The sequence below is a fragment of the Geotrypetes seraphini genome, chromosome 13, assembly GCF_902459505.1.
Source record: "Geotrypetes seraphini chromosome 13, aGeoSer1.1, whole genome shotgun sequence".
NCBI lineage: Eukaryota > Metazoa > Chordata > Amphibia > Gymnophiona > Dermophiidae > Geotrypetes > Geotrypetes seraphini.
This window is the reverse complement of record NC_047096.1, coordinates 25,685,837-25,705,261: the sequence shown is the minus strand read 5'-3', so window position 1 is coordinate 25,705,261 and position 19,425 is coordinate 25,685,837. Positions and strand designations below refer to the sequence as shown.

The 19,425-nt window shown below is 41.4% G+C and overlaps 1 protein-coding gene across 5 annotated transcripts in view; it reads left to right on the top strand.

The window, feature by feature from the left end:
* The first annotated feature begins 2,661 nt into the window (after window positions 1-2,661).
* Window positions 2,662-19,425, top strand: part of CEP164 (centrosomal protein 164) — a 161,404-nt gene continuing 144,640 nt past the window's right edge. For 2 of the 5 annotated variants that reach the window (XM_033917309.1, XM_033917308.1), the window contains exons 1-4: window positions 2,667-2,883; window positions 7,862-7,988; window positions 16,777-16,888; window positions 18,428-18,632. In XM_033917309.1, the coding sequence (XP_033773200.1) occupies window positions 7,907-7,988; window positions 16,777-16,888; window positions 18,428-18,632 (399 nt within the window). In that variant the 5' untranslated portion in view covers window positions 2,667-2,883; window positions 7,862-7,906. Of the gene's footprint in view, window positions 2,884-2,983; window positions 3,414-7,861; window positions 7,989-16,776; window positions 16,889-18,427; window positions 18,633-19,425 lie in introns of those variants that run through there. The other 3 variants (XM_033917310.1, XM_033917306.1, XM_033917307.1) reach the window with 3 other exon arrangements.

The window sequence follows — 19,425 nt, the reverse complement described above, 5'->3', positions numbered from 1 at the left end:
TGGTGTGTCTTACATAGGTGTAAAGTGAGAACATGTGAAGACATGTGGTGTAGAAGTAAAACTATAGGCTAGTGGCATGGTATTTATTGTAGTTCTCCCCCTTATCCTTTTTGTTCTTATTACATTTATTTTGTGTCTTGTTCGTCTGAGTATATTTCGTCTGTTTAATACTGTTGTTTTTAATTCTGTTTTTATTTCTGTTCTTACCCTTATTTTATTGCTGTAATACGCTTAGTATTTTGATAAGTGTTTAATTAAATTTACAAGAAACTTGGAACTGAGAATAGTAGTTGAAGAACCTGAAATGAAGGTAGTACCAGTAGGTTGGATGGATGGGGCTGTGGATGCAGATGTCTGTAAGGTTTAGAGAGGACTGGAAGTTTTTGGATGTGAGATGGAGGAGATTTGGGGGTGAAAATACCCTGAAATTTACTTTATTAGGGGTGTTTTTTTTAATAGAAGCCTTCGGTTTCTGATATTCAGATTTTTTCTGCATTGTTCTGCTTTGAAAGCGAAGGGACAGGTCCACTACCAAAAGTGGAATGTGATGATGAGGGGTAGAAGTAGGAGCCCATGCTATATTATAGTGGGTCCTATCTACGCAAACAATATATATATATATATACAAGTTTTTTTAGCCCGTTACATTAACGGGTGCTAGAATAGCATTTTATTATTATAGATATAGATAAAGAAACCTGCAGTGATCTTCACTTCTAGCCACTTCCTCCAATCTCTCTAGAGTCCCTACTGATCTTCTGTCTCACTCCTCTACGCTTCCCGTCATCTCTTTTGTCCAATCGCCTTCAACCCTTGGACAGAAGCACTTCCTACAAAGACAGCTTTGAGCATCCTCCCATTCCCTCTTCCACAGCCGCCACCACCAACATGTCTGCCCAGGCGAGCCGCAGCACTTTCTTCTGTGTGCAGCGCACAGGTGTTGCGTCGCGCGGCGGTGATGTCCAGGCCTCGCACTGCCACATCTCTCCTGGGCCGTGACGGAGAGGGCAGGGGGTGCAGGCGGTTTATGTGTTGGGGGGAGTGTCTCGCTCCCTCCTCGGTTGCTCGGAAGCCTTTCCCCAGGACCTGCTCTGCCTAAGGAGGGTGCCCGTTGCCCTTGGTGCTGGGGCTGCCCCCTCCCTTCTGGGCGGGGACGGACATGCAGCCAATTGCAACTTTTCAGTGCTGAGGAGTTGTGGCCCTTGGTGACTTAGTAAGTGCGCATGCGCACTCTTGCTGGCACATCCCGACAGATCAGATCTCAGGGAACACGCGGTGAGAGTGCACATGCACGCGTAGCATTTTATTATATATATATATATATATATTTTTTTTTTTTTGGGGGGGGGTGGAAAAGAGGAAAAACAGGAGGATGGAAGTTTTTATGGCCTTTAGATACAGTAAGAGGTTGTCCAGTGAAGGCAGATGAGCTTCAATGTGGAGAAATGTAAGGTCTTGCACATAGGGAAGGGGAACTCCATGTACAGCTATACGATGGGAGGGAGGGTACTTGGGGAAGGCAGCCAAGAAAAAGATCTGGGGGTATTGGTGGATAACACAATGAAGCCGGCGGCGCAATGTGCAGCGGCCTCAAAAAAAGCGAGCAGAATGTTGGGCATTATCAAAAAAGGTATCACTACGAGAACGAAGGAAGTTATCCTGCCACTATATCGAGCAATGGTGTTTAAAGTGACGTAAGTGGGTAATGTCTGCTGGGCACATTTGTGCTACTGGTGGTATTGAACCCTGGTGAACTCGAGAAAAACTTTTCATCTGAGTTCCCATTTACTGATTTAACACCCTGTATGTAATATTTCAGTGCGCGTTTTGGTAATAAATCTAGTTGGCCCGTAACCCTATAGGTGTCCTAAGAAGAAGAGAGCAGGTCTCATTTTGGAGTTCTTTAAAAGTCTCCCTGAAGAATTGCTGGTTTTGATACCTCTTAAAGGAGAAACTCGAGGTGAAGATATCTGCAGCAATTTTGTTACTGTTACGGAAATTGACATCAATAAATTGTTTTGCTTTATTTTCTATATGTACTTGAAGTTTTGTTTTTGTGTTAAAATGCATACATACTCATATTGCAATAAAAATCGTATCTCAAACCCCCCATCTCCTCTCATATCAAGCAGCATCATGGGGCAAAGACCTGGAAAAACTACTTAGGCATACAAACAACTATGGTGAATTTAGGAAACACCTAAAAACATATCTGTTCTTGAATTACCTAGGTAGCTGATCCGCTCTCATATTCTGTTAGTCACTAACCTCCAACTATGTAAGTTCTACTCAATTGTAGCATTCTTTTTAATCATTGTAAACCGCATAGAACTTCACGATCCTGCGGTATATAAACTGCTATTATTATTATTATTCTCAAATCCATTGGGGCTCTTTGTAAATCTTGGGTCGACCATTTAGGACAAAATGACTCTTTGTTTTAAAAAATGTTGCTGCGCTAAGACAAAGTGTGAGCTTTAAGGGAAGATGTGTTGACCCGAGAGGGTGCCATTGCCCGCCCTCCCTTAGAAATAAATTATGTTAATGTTCTAACCCCCCCCCCAAAAAAAACCCCAACAACTTTAAGCACTGCCTGTAGCCAAGGATGCCTTCAACGTTGCTCTCAGTTGAGTCTTCAGTGTAACTTGCTTTTTACCACAGTTTATTGACGGGTCCTTAACCAACCAGTGCTAGGAAGCTTCTCTTGTGCCCTATCGCATCTTTTCTTAGGGCGGGACTAGATGGCCGTGGTTTGGTTGTGCGATCCCGGAAGTAATTGACGGCACTACAGAGCAACCTGCAAAGCGTCCATGGAAGTCGCGGGGACAGCCGGCGGCCGTTGGACGGACCTGGAGAGGCGGGCAACTTATTTGGGCCGCTTAGGTAAGAGCTGAGATACCTCGTAATATAAGAGCGATCGCGAGTTTTAGCTTTGAAGGTTCTGTTTTCGCAGCTTAACAATCTCGGGGCTGTAAAGTCGCAGCGTAGTTGGTGGACGCAGACTATACACGCTTAAGAGTGTGATGCAGAACGGGTGTTTCTTTCTCAGATTTATTCTCGGTCCATGAATATCTGGTGTCAGAGATGGATTCCTACTATTGGTGCCAGCTGTCATGGGAGGGTAATTTAGGTTGAACTGAGCATTTCCAACCGTTTTCAAAAAGTGGTTCTAATAATTTCCACCAGTGGCAGAAGCCAAAAGATCCCAAGCAAAATACCATAAAGGGTCCCCGAAGCAAATGGGATTCACCTCAGAAGATATCAGAGTGAACCCTCCCTCTTTCCCCTGGGCTGGAGGAGCTGTTTATCTGTCCTTTACTTTCTTTAGGCCCTGTGTGTTCCTGCATTTATTAATGTCCTTTATAAGGGTTTACAGATTAGTGAACCACAGAAGGCCTGTTCACTAAACTTCGGTAAAGGTTTGCACTTAACCATGCATTACATATAAAAATGACAGAAATGTTTTATCCCACATAAGTGTATTGACAATTAATGCAGATGCATTTAATGCCTCCTGTATAGGAAACATGCATAATTAAGGCCGTTCTGACTCTTTCTTTTATAGGGTGGTAGACTTCTCCCTTAAGCTCTATCCCAGAACTAGATTGGAGAGGAAGAATATTAGATAACCCTCACATTAATGCATAAAGTGAATAGTGCACTTAAGTAAAGTGAGCATGTTAATTTCACACACTAGCTATTAATTGGCTCGTTAACCAAATTGCTTGTGCATTTCAGGATTGTGGCCAAATTATGGCATGAATATTTGGGTGACCTTTATAGAATATGGGAATAAATGCATACGATTGGTTGAAGATAAAAGAAATTTGATCATTATACTTGATTCTGCAACAGCTGCATTGGCTTCCACTAGAGTAAAGATCCAATAAAGCATGTTTGACATATCTAAATGGCTATTATAAAAAAAACTGCGCAGGTGAATACATAGGTATATTTACATGCATCAATTATACATTTAGACCCAGATTCTGTACCAGTGCCATTGGTGGCTGCTGCCTTAAAAGCGGCCACCAATTGCATATCAATCATATGATGGCACTGGGTATAGAATCGCACCTCCAACAAAGGTAGGTACCAGAAATGTAGGCCAGCGCATTTCAGGTCTACATTTCTGGTGCTTACCGTTGATATGTATCATGCCTCTGTAGGTGTTTTAGGCTGCCTAATGCCACTTCCGGTGTTAGCCACACCCATATTGGTGTTAGGCAGCCTAAAGCACCTGTGAAGGTGCTATTCTAGCATTGAATTTTTAGGTATCATTAGGTGCCTTGAAACTCAGTTAAAAGCATCATTTCAACTGTGTTTTTGACTGAGTTTGGGCGCCTACTGGCGCATAAAAAATTGGAGCTTGTTAGAGAATCCGGGCCTTAGTCTATAAATATTCTCATTTATACACAGTTGCATTTTTCTTAAAGCAGGTGTAAATTTGTTACTGGGTATTGTTCTGGGAGCCTATACTGCATGTTTTTGGAAATGTTTACAATCACCATGTTAAATACAGTATGAGTAGCAGAAAGCATTATGATCTTTATAGTTGGCTTTGTTGTCTATCCCTGTACATTTTATTGCAGTTAGTGAACATGCAAGAGTGAGGTTTGCCCTATGATTGAGATATTTGGTAGAGCAAAAAAACCCCAGTAAGGCAAAAAAGATTTCTCCATGCAAAACCAACAAAGGAGTAGGGGTGAAGCACCCTGAAAGATTTTCAACTTGGTTTTCCTGTTTTTAATTGGGATCATTTAATTTTTACATGACATAAGAATTTGTGACTCCTGATGCAGGCGGATGTCCACTGAAACACTGCTTCGTGTTGAGTCTTGATCTGATTAAACTTACATTGGATAAAAAAGACTTAATTTTATTTAAACTTTACATTGGCTGGAAGACATTGTGTCAGACCCCCTACTCCTTTGCATCTTTCTTCTTTGGAGATATTTGGTGCCTTTTGAACATGGAATCTTGGCCTTATAGTGAAAGCAGTTAGCAGGGTTTAAAAAGGATTTGGATAATTTCCTAAAAGAAAAGTCCATAAACCATTATTAAGATGGGCTTGGGGAAATCCACTGCTTATTCCTAGGATAAGCAGCATAAAATCTGTTTTACTTTTTGGGAATCTTGCCAGGTACTTGTGACCTGGATTGGCCACTGTTTGAAACAGGATACTGGGCTCAGTGGCTTAGTAGGGGGGGAAGCAGACTGCCCTGGGCACTTGCACCTCTCTACCCCTCACACCATACTCACGCCTTGCCTTCCCCACCCCCTGTACATCTTTAAAATTTTCACCAGCACAAGCAACTACTCTAGCCTGCTGCTCGCACTCACCTGGCTCCCTCTGAAATCGCTTCCGAGTTGCAGGGCCAGGAAGTAACGTCAGAGGGAAAGCCAACGTGAGCAGCAAGCCAGTGAAGCTTTTTGCACTGGCGAAGATTTAAAGAGGTATAGGGTGGGAAGGGAGGGTGTGAGTGTGGTGGGGAAGGGGGGTTTGCGTGGAAGGTGCCAGGGGGTACAGAGAGGAGGGCATGGGGATGTCACTGCCCTGGGCACCCACTACCCTCCCTATGCTACTGACTGGGCTTGATGGACGTTCAGTCTGTCCCAGTGTGACAGCTCTTATGTTTCTTGGGGCACTCCTAGTCAATGAAGCGTTCAAGATATCCACAATGAGTATATATATGAGATATTTGCATGCATTGCCTAAACTCTGTGCAAATTCATTGGAGATATCCTAAAAACCTGACTGGCTGGGGGTGTCCTGAGGACTGGATTGAGAATAACTGCTTAAGGGCCCTTTAACAAAGCCACGGCAGTGAGTCTCACTGCAGCAAATGTGGCAGAGCCCATAAGAATCAAATGGGTTTCACATTTGCTGAGCGGGAATTGCTACCACAGCTTTGTAAATGGGCCTTTAGAGAGATGTATAGAAATATATTTACTGATAAGAAAAAAGGAAAGGTGTGGTTGAGCAAGGTTTTGGGTATTAGGGTAGTGCTTCTTAAACCTCTCCTGGAGGTGCACACCTAATCATTCAGATTTCTAGAATTTCTATAGTGAATATGCATGATATAGTTGCATGTACAGTAATCACCTCATGCATATTTATTGTGGACATCCTGAAAAACCTGTCTGATCCAGGTGTGTGTTTTCAGGAGAAGTTTGAGAAGCATTGCCTTGGGAGATTCACTATTGGAATGGGGTATAAATGGTGGTAGTGTTACAGGGAAGCTACGGAACTGGGGTTAGGTTTGATCTAGAGAGATTTAAGGTTTATTATTTAAGATCTTAGAAAAGATTGTTTGATTTAGGACAGGGACCTTGGGACTCGCTGAACCAGTCTGAATTTAAGGATAGCTACAATGTTTTTAATGAGTATAACTTATGGGCAGACTGGATGGAACGTTCAGGTCTTTATCTGCCATCATTTGCTATGTTAATGAATATTCAGGTGAGATTTATATGCAGTTTTGCTATTGTATGCAAAACTAGATTGAGACCCTCTGCTGCAAAAGTACAGAAGGCTAGTTTTCTGAGGAAAAGGAAGGTAAAAGGGTAACTAAAGGTTTCAGAGTTTGATGCAGAAAGCCTTATGGTACAGCTGTGTGTTCCTTTTACAGTGAGGTTAAAACTGTGCCATTCAGAAAGCAAAATTAATGCAAATTTATGACTGTCTCTGGGCAAAGGTGACTAAAGTAGCAGATTCAAAATGTTGAGAATGACCAATTTTTATGTACAATTTTCAGACTGCCTATAGACTCATGACATGTTTGAACTGTAACTTTTTAGTTTTTTTCACAGAAAAGGATGGGATTTAGACTGTTGTATGGCAAATTGTTTGCTGTAACAGAGTTTATTAAAGCCTTATTTTTTGTTTCTGGTGACTTTGGTCACCTTTTCCCAGGGACTAATCATACATTTTATGCATATAGAGAATGCACACTAATCGGGGAATGCCTGCTAAACACATACGCACAAAGATTTAACGGTAGGTGTGGCTTCTTGTGCACATGTCTGAAGAAAATGAAAGCGCCAGCACACAACTGCAGCTGTTCTCGACATAAATATTCTCAAAAATTCTTGCACATGAAATTTTTGTAAAGCTAATTTATGCTTGGATCAATGACTGCGAGTGTGTGCTGGCACTTTAAATTTTTGTTCAGACATGTGCATGTTATTCCCTTCTGTGTTTTAAAGTTACAAGCACTATTCTGGCTGGAGAAAAAAAAAAGAAAAACAAGGCATTTTAAATTGCAGAAAGGGTATGAAATCTTGTACCTCTACTTCTTTGCATCTGGGTTTAGAACTAACACCTTCATTACCATGAGATTTAAATAAGCTACGTACAGATGCCAGTGTGAAATTTTGTGCAAAACTTATTTAAACATATGGTGGGCAGAAGCCACACTAAGGTGTGCACAAAGCCTACCACATTTTATTATATCAGCCCATGAATCTGCATTCAAAATTTGAAAACAGCAGTGATCCTGGTAGAATGCAGGTGCCTGCAGTGCCAGATGAAAATTAAAACCTATCATTTGCAGCAGTGATAAGTACTAATCGGGTGGTTTTTTTGGGTACCCACAATACTGAGCAAACTCCTTCACCGTATCCCGGGGGGGGGGGGGGTGTTATTTGTGGTGATTATAGCACCTCCCAATCCTTTCCAAAATACTGGTCACTCACTGTTGGGTTGAGGCCAGCAGCAGCAGCAGCCTTGAGCTGCAGTGGAGAAAAGGGAACAAGCTCAAAATCAGGCTATGAGAGCATTAATGGTAACAGTCATAATAAACAGAAACATTGAACTGATACAGTGTGCTAATATGTTGCATAACATACCTTTTTTTAGATAGATTTTCCTAGATGAATTCATTATCTAGACTGATCAGCTGACATGGCAGGGCCTCCAGTCCGAATTGGGGATCAGCTCATTCTGGAAGAAGACTATGATGAAAATTACATACCTAGTGAGCAAGGTAACATATGCTTTTCTCTGATGTGGTTGAATGAAGTTGCTGTGACATATGATCAGCTGATGAATTTTGCATATTGTAGTAATGTGTACACTGTAGGACTTCTTGACCTGAAAAGCTTAAGAGTACCGTATACATGTAAATTCATAATCTGTCTGTCTATACATTATGTAGATTAACTTTGTAACCTGTTCTGATCTTGTTGGGGAGGACGAGATATAAAATGAACCAACCAAACAAACTTTAGTTTAAACTTCTTCACTAACCTGTCCAGTAAAGGGGGTTGCATATATTAAAATAGCAGGCATATCCTTGGCTGTCTGCTGTACAAAAGTTATAAATGAATGATTAGTAGCTTTCAAGTTTTTATGTTGTCCATTTAAAAAAAAATGCCTTTTGGAGGAGGGAAGGCAATGGAGAAAATCTGAGTTTGGACTTGGATGTTTAAACAATATCAATGTTATGCTCCAGAAGATGTAGGAGTAAGCAGAGGTTGTGCAAAATGACTTCCATCAGAGAAACACATGGGAAAAGGTTGAAAAATATCAAACCCTCAACCTCCAGCTAAGCACGCCTTCTAATTGCTGTCAAAATGCTCTGGAACTTGGATACCTGGCATCATAATTTGCTACAGTATCTCTATGCTGTACTGGCCATTGCATGGACAGAGCTTCAATGTAACATGCCCAAGGATAATTAGGGATGGCAAGACTAAGGAGGCACAATTAAAGAGCAATGCTATTAAAGTACAGTAAAACCTTGGTTTGTGAGCATAATTCGTTTCAGAAGCATGCTTGTAATCCAAAGTACTCGTATATCAAAACAAATTTCCCCATAGGAAATAATAACTCAAACGATTCGTTCCACAACCCAAAAACTTTAATACAAAATACTATAAGTACTTGTATTGCAGGACCTCGCTCATTTAGAACAGTCACTACACTCTTGAAGCGTCAGAGAGAGAAGAACCATTGGCTCATTTGTGATGTGTGTATACTGTATGTACTTGCATTGCAAGACATTGCTTGTATATCAAGTTAAAATATAATGAAATGTCTTGCTTGTCTTGCAAAACACTTGCAAACCAAGTTACTTGCAATCCAAGGTTTTACTGTATTTGAAAGATAAGGAGTGGGGGAAGTTGACAGGTTTCTGCTTTCCATCACTGAGCAAAGAAGCCAAGAACATACCCACTGCTTTTGACACAGAAATTAACAACGGATTTTGTATTGGGAGAGCAGCTCCTGTGTTCATTAATAACAAAATGAAAGAGATATACAGCCCACACAAAGCCTGTGACTAGATTATTGTGTAGGATGACTTAAACTCAGCTACTGTTCACCATATGGTTTAGCCACCAGGTTTTACAATTAACTTGTGGCTGCTGTTACTCAAGAGGAATTTTTCTCTTATGCATTTACAATTCTGCTTGAAATGTAGTGGTGAAGCAGGTAGACCTTAAGGGGCATGAAGTTAAAACAAAGCACCTGATTTGTTTCATCTAGGGATTGCAACTTCCTGCTCAGAGATCAATAACATTTCTGCAGTTTCAGCTTGATCAAATTTTGGACATTGTAAATTGATTAGGAGACAGGAACTTAAGCATGTAGAATAACTTTCTACATGCAAATAATGCGGTAGAGAATAAGCAGTCAGTTACCCCTATACATTTATTTCTTAAACTACATGGTCTTTAAAAATTAAAAAAAACAAAACTTTTTCATAGGTGCTAACTAACACCTCCTCCCACTATCTGGCAACAAGGGGAAGTGCTAGGGCCAGTATAGTACATGTGGGGTTTTGGTCTTTATCCTGTGTATTCTGCTTCTTCAAAAATCAGCTAGGTGCATTCTTAAGATCCTACAAGTACTACAGGGAGCAAGAAAACTGCCCCTCCTCCCATGTTTATACTCATAAGGAATGCTTGACTTGATTTAAGCCTTCCTCTGAGACATTGCATATACTCCATACACAGGGATGGGAATACTCTTAATGATTACACTGATGTCACCTTCTCCTGGTTTCTTTTACCCAATGCACTAGTCATCAGCACCCATAGGAGATCTGGAGGAACCAGAGGTGCTTGAGGCTATAAGTAATTACAATAGTGATTCGTTTCTTCTTTGCCAAGCTAAAGAAGAGTGTTGTAAGTGATATTAATGTGATGTGCAAAAAAATTCTGCTGGCTCCTTCTAATATTTAGAGCCTAAATCTTCAATGTGAGAATAAGACCATCGCTAGACATAGTACTGATAGCTGATGTATTAGGCAAGGAGGGGAGTTTCTCATCCAATGACACAGCTAGGCGGGGGGGAGGAAGGAGTCACCTTATATTCATGTGGTTGGCCCAGCTGCTCAGGCACATTCAGAAATACTACACTCGTGAAAATGTATAAGTAGAATGAAAGAATATATTTTTAATGTGTGAAGCCATGCGACTATAACTGTGTCAAAAGATTAGAAACCACAATTTGAGATTATGCAAAGGAACAGTAATGAAAGATAATGGTGGTAAAAAGTTATTTATGAACACGTACCTAATGCCGAATACCACAAGACTTAAATAATGCTATGAAGCAAACAGAGATGGTAACTGGAAAAAGAGATGAATGAGGTATGAAGTTAAATAATGCTTCAAGAACAAAAACTAAACACAAGACCTTTATAAGAAGATATAGAAAAGACTATAAAGAAGGCACTGAATGAAGACAAAATAAGGTGTTTCATTAGTGTATGAACTAACTAAAATATAAAAGTGAATGGTTTACTGAAAACTGCAAGTGATACCACTAATGAGCGATTGTGAAACTATGTAAACATAATATGTATACACACAACTGGGTACTAAAATGGGAGATGATAAGTGAATGTGGAGAGAGTACACTTGTGACATTAGAATTACTCATTTAAAATAGTTTACTCTTCCATATTATTTTTTCCCCTGAATCTCTCTCCTTCTCTCCAAATGCATGCTCTATTCCTGTCCACAGCTCATCTGCCCCACACATCTGGAGTAAGTACATAATCTCCTTTTCCAATGCAATGGGAGCAGAGATCCTGAATTAATGGGTAGTCACCCCGAAACTGTGAGTTTCCTTGCAGAAGCTGCCAATCCTCTTCTTGCACGGCTTCACCTCTCCTCCCAGAGGGCTGTGCTGTAGCCTCTCAGTTTTCAGTTCTGCAACTGAGTTGAGAAGTTGTCTTCTCATCTGCTCTGATTTATTGTTTGTTTTATTTTTTGGGTACTTGTGATGCTTTTGTGCTGCAGAGGTTCCTAGTATTCCTAGAACAGCTCTGATTGCGAGAGATTCTCGGTGAAGAAGTCTGCTGCAAGCAGGCATCTCTAAGAGTACCTACCTAGCCAGCCTGCTTTACTTGTTAAGAAGGTTCGGGGACAGTTCCCCTGGGAGAGTGACTTGCCCCAGACTCTGTCTGGATCTTGAGCACAGTCTGTGTGAGCCCTGGGCTGTAATGGCATTGTCCCCTGGTTAAGCAAATGGATCAGTGTGGTTTGGGGTCTCGACCCTCCTTGTTAAGGTCTGGCTAGCAGCCTGAAGAAGCAAGTGGCTGGAATCCTTGCTTGCCTGAGGCAGAAAGTTTTCTTCTCCCAGTTCCCAGCACAGCATGCAAATATCTCATATATACTCATTGTGGATATCCTGAACACCTCACTGACTAGGAGTGCCCCAAGAAACATAAGAGCTATCACACTGGGACAGACTGAACGTCCATCAAGCCCAGTCAGTAGCATAGGGAGGGTAGGGGGTGCCCAGTGCTGACACCCCCTTGCCCTCCTCTCTGTCCCCCCGACACCTTCCACGCAACCCCCCCACCACACTCACGCCCTCCCTTCCTACCCCATGCCTCTTTAAATCTTCACCAGTGCAAGAAGCTTCACTGGCCTGCTGCTTGCGTTGGGGCCACATAGGGGATCTCCTACCTCTAGAAACCCCTTCCTCAAATTTTTGGAGTTTCTTTTTGGTTCCAATGGGTTGTTTTTAGTGCCAGAATCACTATTGTGGTGGTCATCTTGGACCATAGATGGACTCCTCAAGCTCTGATACACTGAATTCATGCCAGATTTGCGCTGGATGGCCAGCCAAGAAGTGTTCATGTTCCATGTGCTGTGGGGGCCTCGGGCTCAGCCTTCTCAGATCCCTTGAAGGTCTTAGGACTACAGATGGGCAGCTGTGGAAGGTCTAAGTCATTTTCAGAAGTGGCAAAGACTGAATCTGCATTTGTGGTGAAATGGTGCCATACAGAAGATGCTGGACCCTGAAGGAGGCACAATGAGAACACAAAGGGCTCATCTGTTTCTGTTCAGGTCTCTACACCTGATTTTGTAAGCTTGCTGTATGATGCTCTTTGAAATATAAAAGTCAGTCCACCAGTTCTGTGCCTTTTCCAGCGGTAGCCGGGGGAGGGGGAGTGTTGTTTTTTTTTTTTTGGGGGGGGAGTCCCCCAGGAGTACAGTCTGCTAAGCAGGTGTCAGTGGCAGATCCGGAAAGCCAGTTGGAAAAGGACTTGGATCTTTGGAGCTCAGACTCTATGCCTCTGCTCTCCCAGAGTCAACCTTCCATTTTTTGGGGTTCCAAAGCTCAGGTGGATGCAGGCTACTTTGAGCAGTCTTCTTTTTAGGGCCAAATGTTCTTCAGCAAGGATCGTATAACAAAATGTCATCCCAATACCCTGCTGGACACTTGCTCAAAGACTGCTAAAGGGTCCAGGTGTACTAATTTTTGTGGCTCTTGGCGATTTTGCCAGTTCTCCGGAGGTTCTCTTGGCAGAGATCCTACCAGAACTCTAGGCAGAGATTCAGAGGCACCAGACTACCTTAATCCTCTTGCTCCCACACCACGGCAGCCTCAAAAAAGCAACAAAGATGCCAGGATGATAGCCGGCCCTCCACAAATAGGAGCCAAGCTATCAGCTTTTTGAGAGGCTTGGGTGAAGATCTGGATGTAATCTGAGAGGGATACAAGCTTGAATTCTTTCACCCTCTGAAAGAGTAATTTCTGGACTCGACGGCTGGAGAAAGCAGTAAAATTCTAAGCAACTGTACAACGGCTCTTAGATATTTGGCTTGGGCAAATATTCTATATACTTCATCATGCCAAAATAAGACTTGGAAGACTGGCAGCGGATTCTAGACCTAAGGTTGTCGATGTGGCACTGAAGGTGTGTTGTTTCTGAATGGAGACTATGAGATTGGTCATTGCCTCAGTTGTACTGGAAAAATTCCTAGATTCACTATACTTAACCCCAAGGCTTATCTCCACATTTCCATATTTCTGGCTTGCAGAAGGTTCCTGCGGTTTCACGTGTTGGAACAGCATTTTCAGTTCTCAGCTCTCTCCTTTGGGCTCACAACAGCACCGCACATCTTCACCAAGGTAATGGTGGTTGCACGGCGCACTTACACAAATTGGAGGTCCAAGGACACACGGATCTGGATGACTGGCTTATTGGAGCCCCGTCCTGAGAATTTTTCAGTTGAAGATACAAATCCGGAAGCAGAGGCATGGATGCCTTTAATACAACTGTGGCCGAAGACAGGCAGGATCATTCAAATAATAGCATCCCACTCAGATTTGTGATTCTTGTTGCCCTGGATTAGTTACGATGGCCTTTGTATACAGATCTAGTGTGTCTGATGAAAGATAGGAGCCTCAAGCTCTCAGTTCATTCGATGCTGCTCACTCAGGGTCCGATTTATCCTGGAAGATCTGGAACACTTTGGGCTTATGGCATGGCTCTTGAACCCTGGTCACTAGAACATAAAGGCTATTCAGATGTAGTTATTGCAACTTTTCTTCAGTCCAAGAAATCGGCGACAGTTTCCGCTTATGCTAAGGCTTGGAAGAACCTCAGAAGCTTTTGTAATAGCAGGAAAGTGGAACCCTTTATGGCATCGATTGCTACAATCTTGGCTTTCTTCAGGATGGCCTTGAAGGACCTAGCAATTGGGCTGCTCAAGGTACAGATTGCGGGCCTTTTGTGCTTTTGAGCAAGAGTCTTCTTAGCCTCAAACCTTATACCAGAATCGATTTTATGAGATCCCAATCTTTCTCATTTCCTCACAAACAGCGTTCACGGGACCACAAGCAGTCATCAGCTACTCAACACTCTCTGTTTAAATCTGCTCCTAGGTTTTGACACATTACCAGTAGGGGGACAGCTAACCCATTTTTTCTCAGTATTGCTGAGAATCACCAAAACAATTGGATTTTAATGATTATTTCTCAAGGATTCACTCTCAACTTCATGCCTCACCATACGCACTCTCCATCATATTCCTCAAAATAGAAAAATTTCAGATGATTTCACTTTTAGCAATTCTCCCACTTCTCAGACAAACTGACTGGTTAACTGCCTTGGACCTCAAAGAAGTATATACTCACATCCCTATTCATCCTTCTTACTGGAAATTGCTAAGATTTATGTTCCTCAGTAAACATTCCAAAAGAAACGAAACTGTGGCAATCCAATGTTCTTGCCACTTCTTTTATTATTCAATTAATTCTTTAATGTTCACATTTGTCATGGAGGACCCAACACGGGCAGTGTTTCGTCAAAACACACCTTCATCAGGGATCCTATAGTATTAATTTTGAGATTGTGCTGGTGAGGAAGAGAAGTGAAAAAATTGGATTTTCATGTGTGTATGCAAAATTCTGACTTATGAGTATCTACTACAAATAAACAATATATTGAATTGCCACTAAATGTGCAGATAGTGAAAGTGTAAGGTGACATTACATGAATAGTAAGAGTATGAGAGAAAAGTGATGTGTACCTACCGAGAAAATGAATACGCAACCTTTTGCAAATGTGGGATAGCATAAATATCTTGGCAAACCTTAAAAAAGCAGTCGCAAGAGAGGCTGTTTTCAATTCCATGAAATTTCAACCTGCTGTACGCTTTTCCACCGGTTCTACTAACCTCCAAAGTTCTTCAGAAGACCATCAGAGACAACGCTTTAACTGATTCTCATGGCGCCTCTTTGGCCCAGACAATTCTGGTATCCCATACTCCTGGACCTTCTCGCTCCTCCTACACTCCCGTTAGGGGATCATTCGTCTCTCTTATTCTAACAGAACAATCACCTGTTATACCCCAATCTTCACAACCTTGATCTCATAGCATGGAAATTGAGTGGTCAATCCTCACTAATATCTCAGTCTTTTCATCAATAAAAACATCCTTCTTGCAGCAAAGAAACCATCTATGAGAAATCTTATCAACTGGAATGGAAATGTTTTTCCATGTGGGCATGCTTACAAGTACAAGATCTGTTTAGCTGCCCAGTTAATCACATTCTAATTTACTTTCTGCACTTATCAGATTCAGGCCTTAAGACCATTTCTGTACATTTTCATCTTTCAACCATTGCTGCGTCACTTTTTAGATGAGAACCAATTTTACAACATCCTCTGGTTGTCTCGTTTTCTACACGATCTCAACATCATCCAACCTCCATTTCACATTCTATTTTTAGCCGTGGACCTCAACTTCGTTTTGGACCAATTGATGAAAATTCCTTTTGAACCTTTGGGATCTGCTACACTACAGTTCTTAACTCGAAAAAAAGCCTTTCTGGTGGTTCTTACTTCGACAAGAAGAGTTAGCATTTGGCAAGCGCTAGTCATTTATTCCTCATGCCTTCAATTTTTCCTCAATAAAGTACTCCTGCGTACTCATCCAAAATTTCTTTCAAAAGTTGTTATGGATTTTTATCCAAAAGTTATGGATTTTCATATTACCCAGTCCATAATACTACCATCATTTTTCCCTCCTCTGCATCCTTCTTTAGCAGAGCAAAGTCTACATGCATTAGACTGCAGGAGGGCATCACTATTCTACCTGGGTGGAACTGCAACTATCCGCATCACTAATCAGCTTTTTATTTCCTTCCATTCAGCTGTTCAAGGGAACTCGGTATCTAAATTGACTATATCCTTGTGGATTGCTCATTGCATCTCTTTTTTTTCCTATATTAGAGCTTGCCTATCTCCTCCCGGAAAGATTGGAATAAATTAAGTATGAGCTCCAGTTTTTTTTCTCAATTGCAATGATGGATATCTGCAAAATAGCAAAATGGTCCTCAGTTCAGACATTCACTAAACACTATTGTTTGGACCAGAATTCAGTGCAAGATCTCCCAGTTTGGACAATCTGTCCTCCACAATTTGTTTGTGCTATAATTTATTTCCTCTTCCCGATTTTACTTGCTAGGGACTCACCAGCAAGTGTGGCTGCATTTCCCCTGCTTGTCTCCGGAGAAAGTAAAGTTGCTTACCTGTAACGGGTTCTCTGTAGACAGCAGGGGAATGCAGCCACACTTGCCCACCCTCCATCCCCTCTATACAATTTGTTACCTAAGCTAGTGACATAACTGAGTAACCAGGGGGTGGAGCTCGGGAGGCAAGGTGTCTGCACGTGTCTGCACAAAAAAACAAAACAAAACCCTACTGTATCTAGGGGAGAGCACTGACATGCAGACTCGGAGGACTTCAACAGCAAGTGTGGCTGCATTACCCTGCTGTCTACGGAGCACCCCTGTTGCAGGTAAGCAACTTTGCTTTATTTTTATACTGCAGTACTTTACTATTCAGTGCGGTTAACAAAAAGAGAACTGTACATATTCAGTGAATAACAAACATCATTTTCCCATAAACATTGTGTACAAATAAATTTTAACAATTTCCTGAAGTGCAAATATGACATTGAAGTTAACAATAAGAGTATCTATCTTTTTCATTCTTCTCGTTTCTGGTTGTTCTGTTTCAGAGATTAAGGAGTATGCCCGGGAGATTGGCCTTGATCCTGACAATGAGCCAGAGCTGATGTGGTTGGCTAGGGAAGGGATTGTGGCCCCTTTACCTGTGGAATGGAAGCCATGGTGAGAATGAAATCTGCGCTATTTGACAAGGAAAAGCAAGTATAGACATATAGTACAATATATAAGACAATGCACGCAGTCATTAAATGAATAAATTACATTCCAGTGCAATAGGTGAGACATAGACAGATGGGTAGTGTCTCCATGGTCGCTTGCCATCTGCAGAAGGAATCTACTCCGGATTTTTTCTGTGTGCATCTGCTGTACTTCACGCTCTAGCTCCACCTACATTTTTTTCCTTCTGCACATGTGCCAGCAGGAACGTAGTGGTTTTGATAATCTACACCATGGTCGAGGTACCTACAAAGAAGAAAAAACATGTGACAATCCTATCTTTCAACTCTCCTAAAATTCAGTTTTTCTGCAAGCGAAAATATTACCAAAATTTACAGTTTTGTCTCCAGTGGCCAAACTTCATCAATGATATTCAGTAAACTTCTCCGTTGTGGCATAAATACCATCCCACAGTGTCAATACATAAACCAACAACATGTTGATGCCATTTCACATTCCAGATCTTCATTCAAACCTGCTGGCTTCAGAGTATTAAGTTCAAAAATCCAATGTTGTTCTAAATTAGATGGTGAGTGATGGATGCTGTGGATCTCGGTTGGGAAGGTGGCGATATTCAACAATTACTCAATTGGATTTTTAACTTAATGCTCTGAAGCCAACAGGCTTAAATGAAAATCTGGAATTGGTGACTTTGATCTGAAATGTGAAATGATGTCAACATGTTGGTTTACATATTTGACCCTGTGGGAGGATATTTATGCCACAATGGAGAAGTTTCTGAATATCATGGATTCAGTTTGGCCACTGTTAATTTTAGTAATATTTTTGCTTGTGGAAGAACTGAATTTTACTATTTGAAAAGTGGGATTGTCACGTGTTTTTTCTTTCTTTTAGGTGCCTTGACCCTGATGCATGAATTCATGTAAGGAGAGGTGAACATATAACTATTATCTAAGATAAATTGGAAAAACATTCATAAAAAAACTTAACTTATGTCTAATTCCTACAAATTTTTTATTTTGAATATTGAAGATAATACTGAATGGATCAATGAGGAATCTAGCCATCTTTTGAGTGTTTGAATGACATAGGCTCATAGGCCATCTGAAGGTCCTGTTCGACTTAATGTGTTATATGATAGGATTAATGGTGTTGTATTCTATAACTACACATAGGGCTCCTTTTACAAAGGTGCGCTAGGGCCTTAACGTGCACAATAGCGCGCGTTAAATTCCCGAGCGTGCTAGCCACTACCGCCTCCTTTTTAGGAAGTGGTAGATTTTCAGCTACCATGCGCTATAGCGCGCGGTAATTTTGTGCGTGCGCTAAAAACCCTAGCGCACCTTTGTAAAAGGAGCCCATAATGTCAAGAAGTTTTCTTGGTTCTAAATTAACTGTTCACATCCTTACACAAATATACTGTATAAGAGATTTTGCAGCATGGCTCTCTCTCATCTGTCTGCTGTAGCATGTAATGTGCGTCAGAGATGACTCTATTCAAGCATCATTTTCTCGCTCTACTAGTCAAGACGTCACAGGTGACATTTACTACTTTAACTTCTCCACTGGCCAATCAACGTGGGACCACCCAAATGATGAACATTATCGGGATATTGTGATTCAGGAGCGCCAGAAACTACAGGCCCAGGCAGGTGTCAAAAAGAAAGAGAAGAAGAAGAAAAAAGAAAAGAAAGAAAAGAAAGAGAAGGAGGTACCAAAGCTCTCTACGGTGAGTGTAGATAATACACATATGCAGCAAAGCTTAATTGTCATGCTTTAAATTATTACACGAGCTCCTTGAAGTTTTCGTTGTTTCCAAAGGAGCAGATAGATTGTGTGACTTAAAATTCTGTGACCAGGTCTTCTGGAACATGTGAATGTGCGATTCCAATGAATGGATCCAATCTTTTGTTTGGTTGTATGGTTCTTGTTTATGCAGAGATGTTTATTTCAGCTCATTTAGTTGGATTTAACTCAGGCTAATTACATTCAGATACTTGTACAGTAGCTATTTCAAATAAGGCTCCTTTTACAAAGCCATAGTAGCAATTCCCCCACAGCACATGCACTGAAGTCTATTTAATTCCTATGGATTTTGGTGCATTTGCTGTGGGAGAATTGCTAGTGTGGCTTGGTAAAAGGAGCCCCTAATGTGGATACTATAAAATTGGTAAACCTTGTATGTCATATTTCTTCAGAGACGAGGAAAGGGGAATGCAAGCACACTCCAGGCAAAGTCATCTGATGAATCCTTGTGTGCCAGCATTCTCTCGGCTCAGAGAAGTCTTAATTAGATGACTATGAACATACACGTGGACTCTGCATTGCCTCAAACGCACCCCTTCTTTTCAGTCTTCAATGTCCACTAGACATGCAAGTTCTCTGCTTAGTGTTTTTTAAATAAATGTACTGTAAATAACTTTTCCAGTGCAATAGGTGAGACAGTCTGACTCTAGACAGATGGTTATTTCCCTATAGTTGCGTGCTGCTGCAGAAGGAATCCACTCCGGATTTTTCACTTT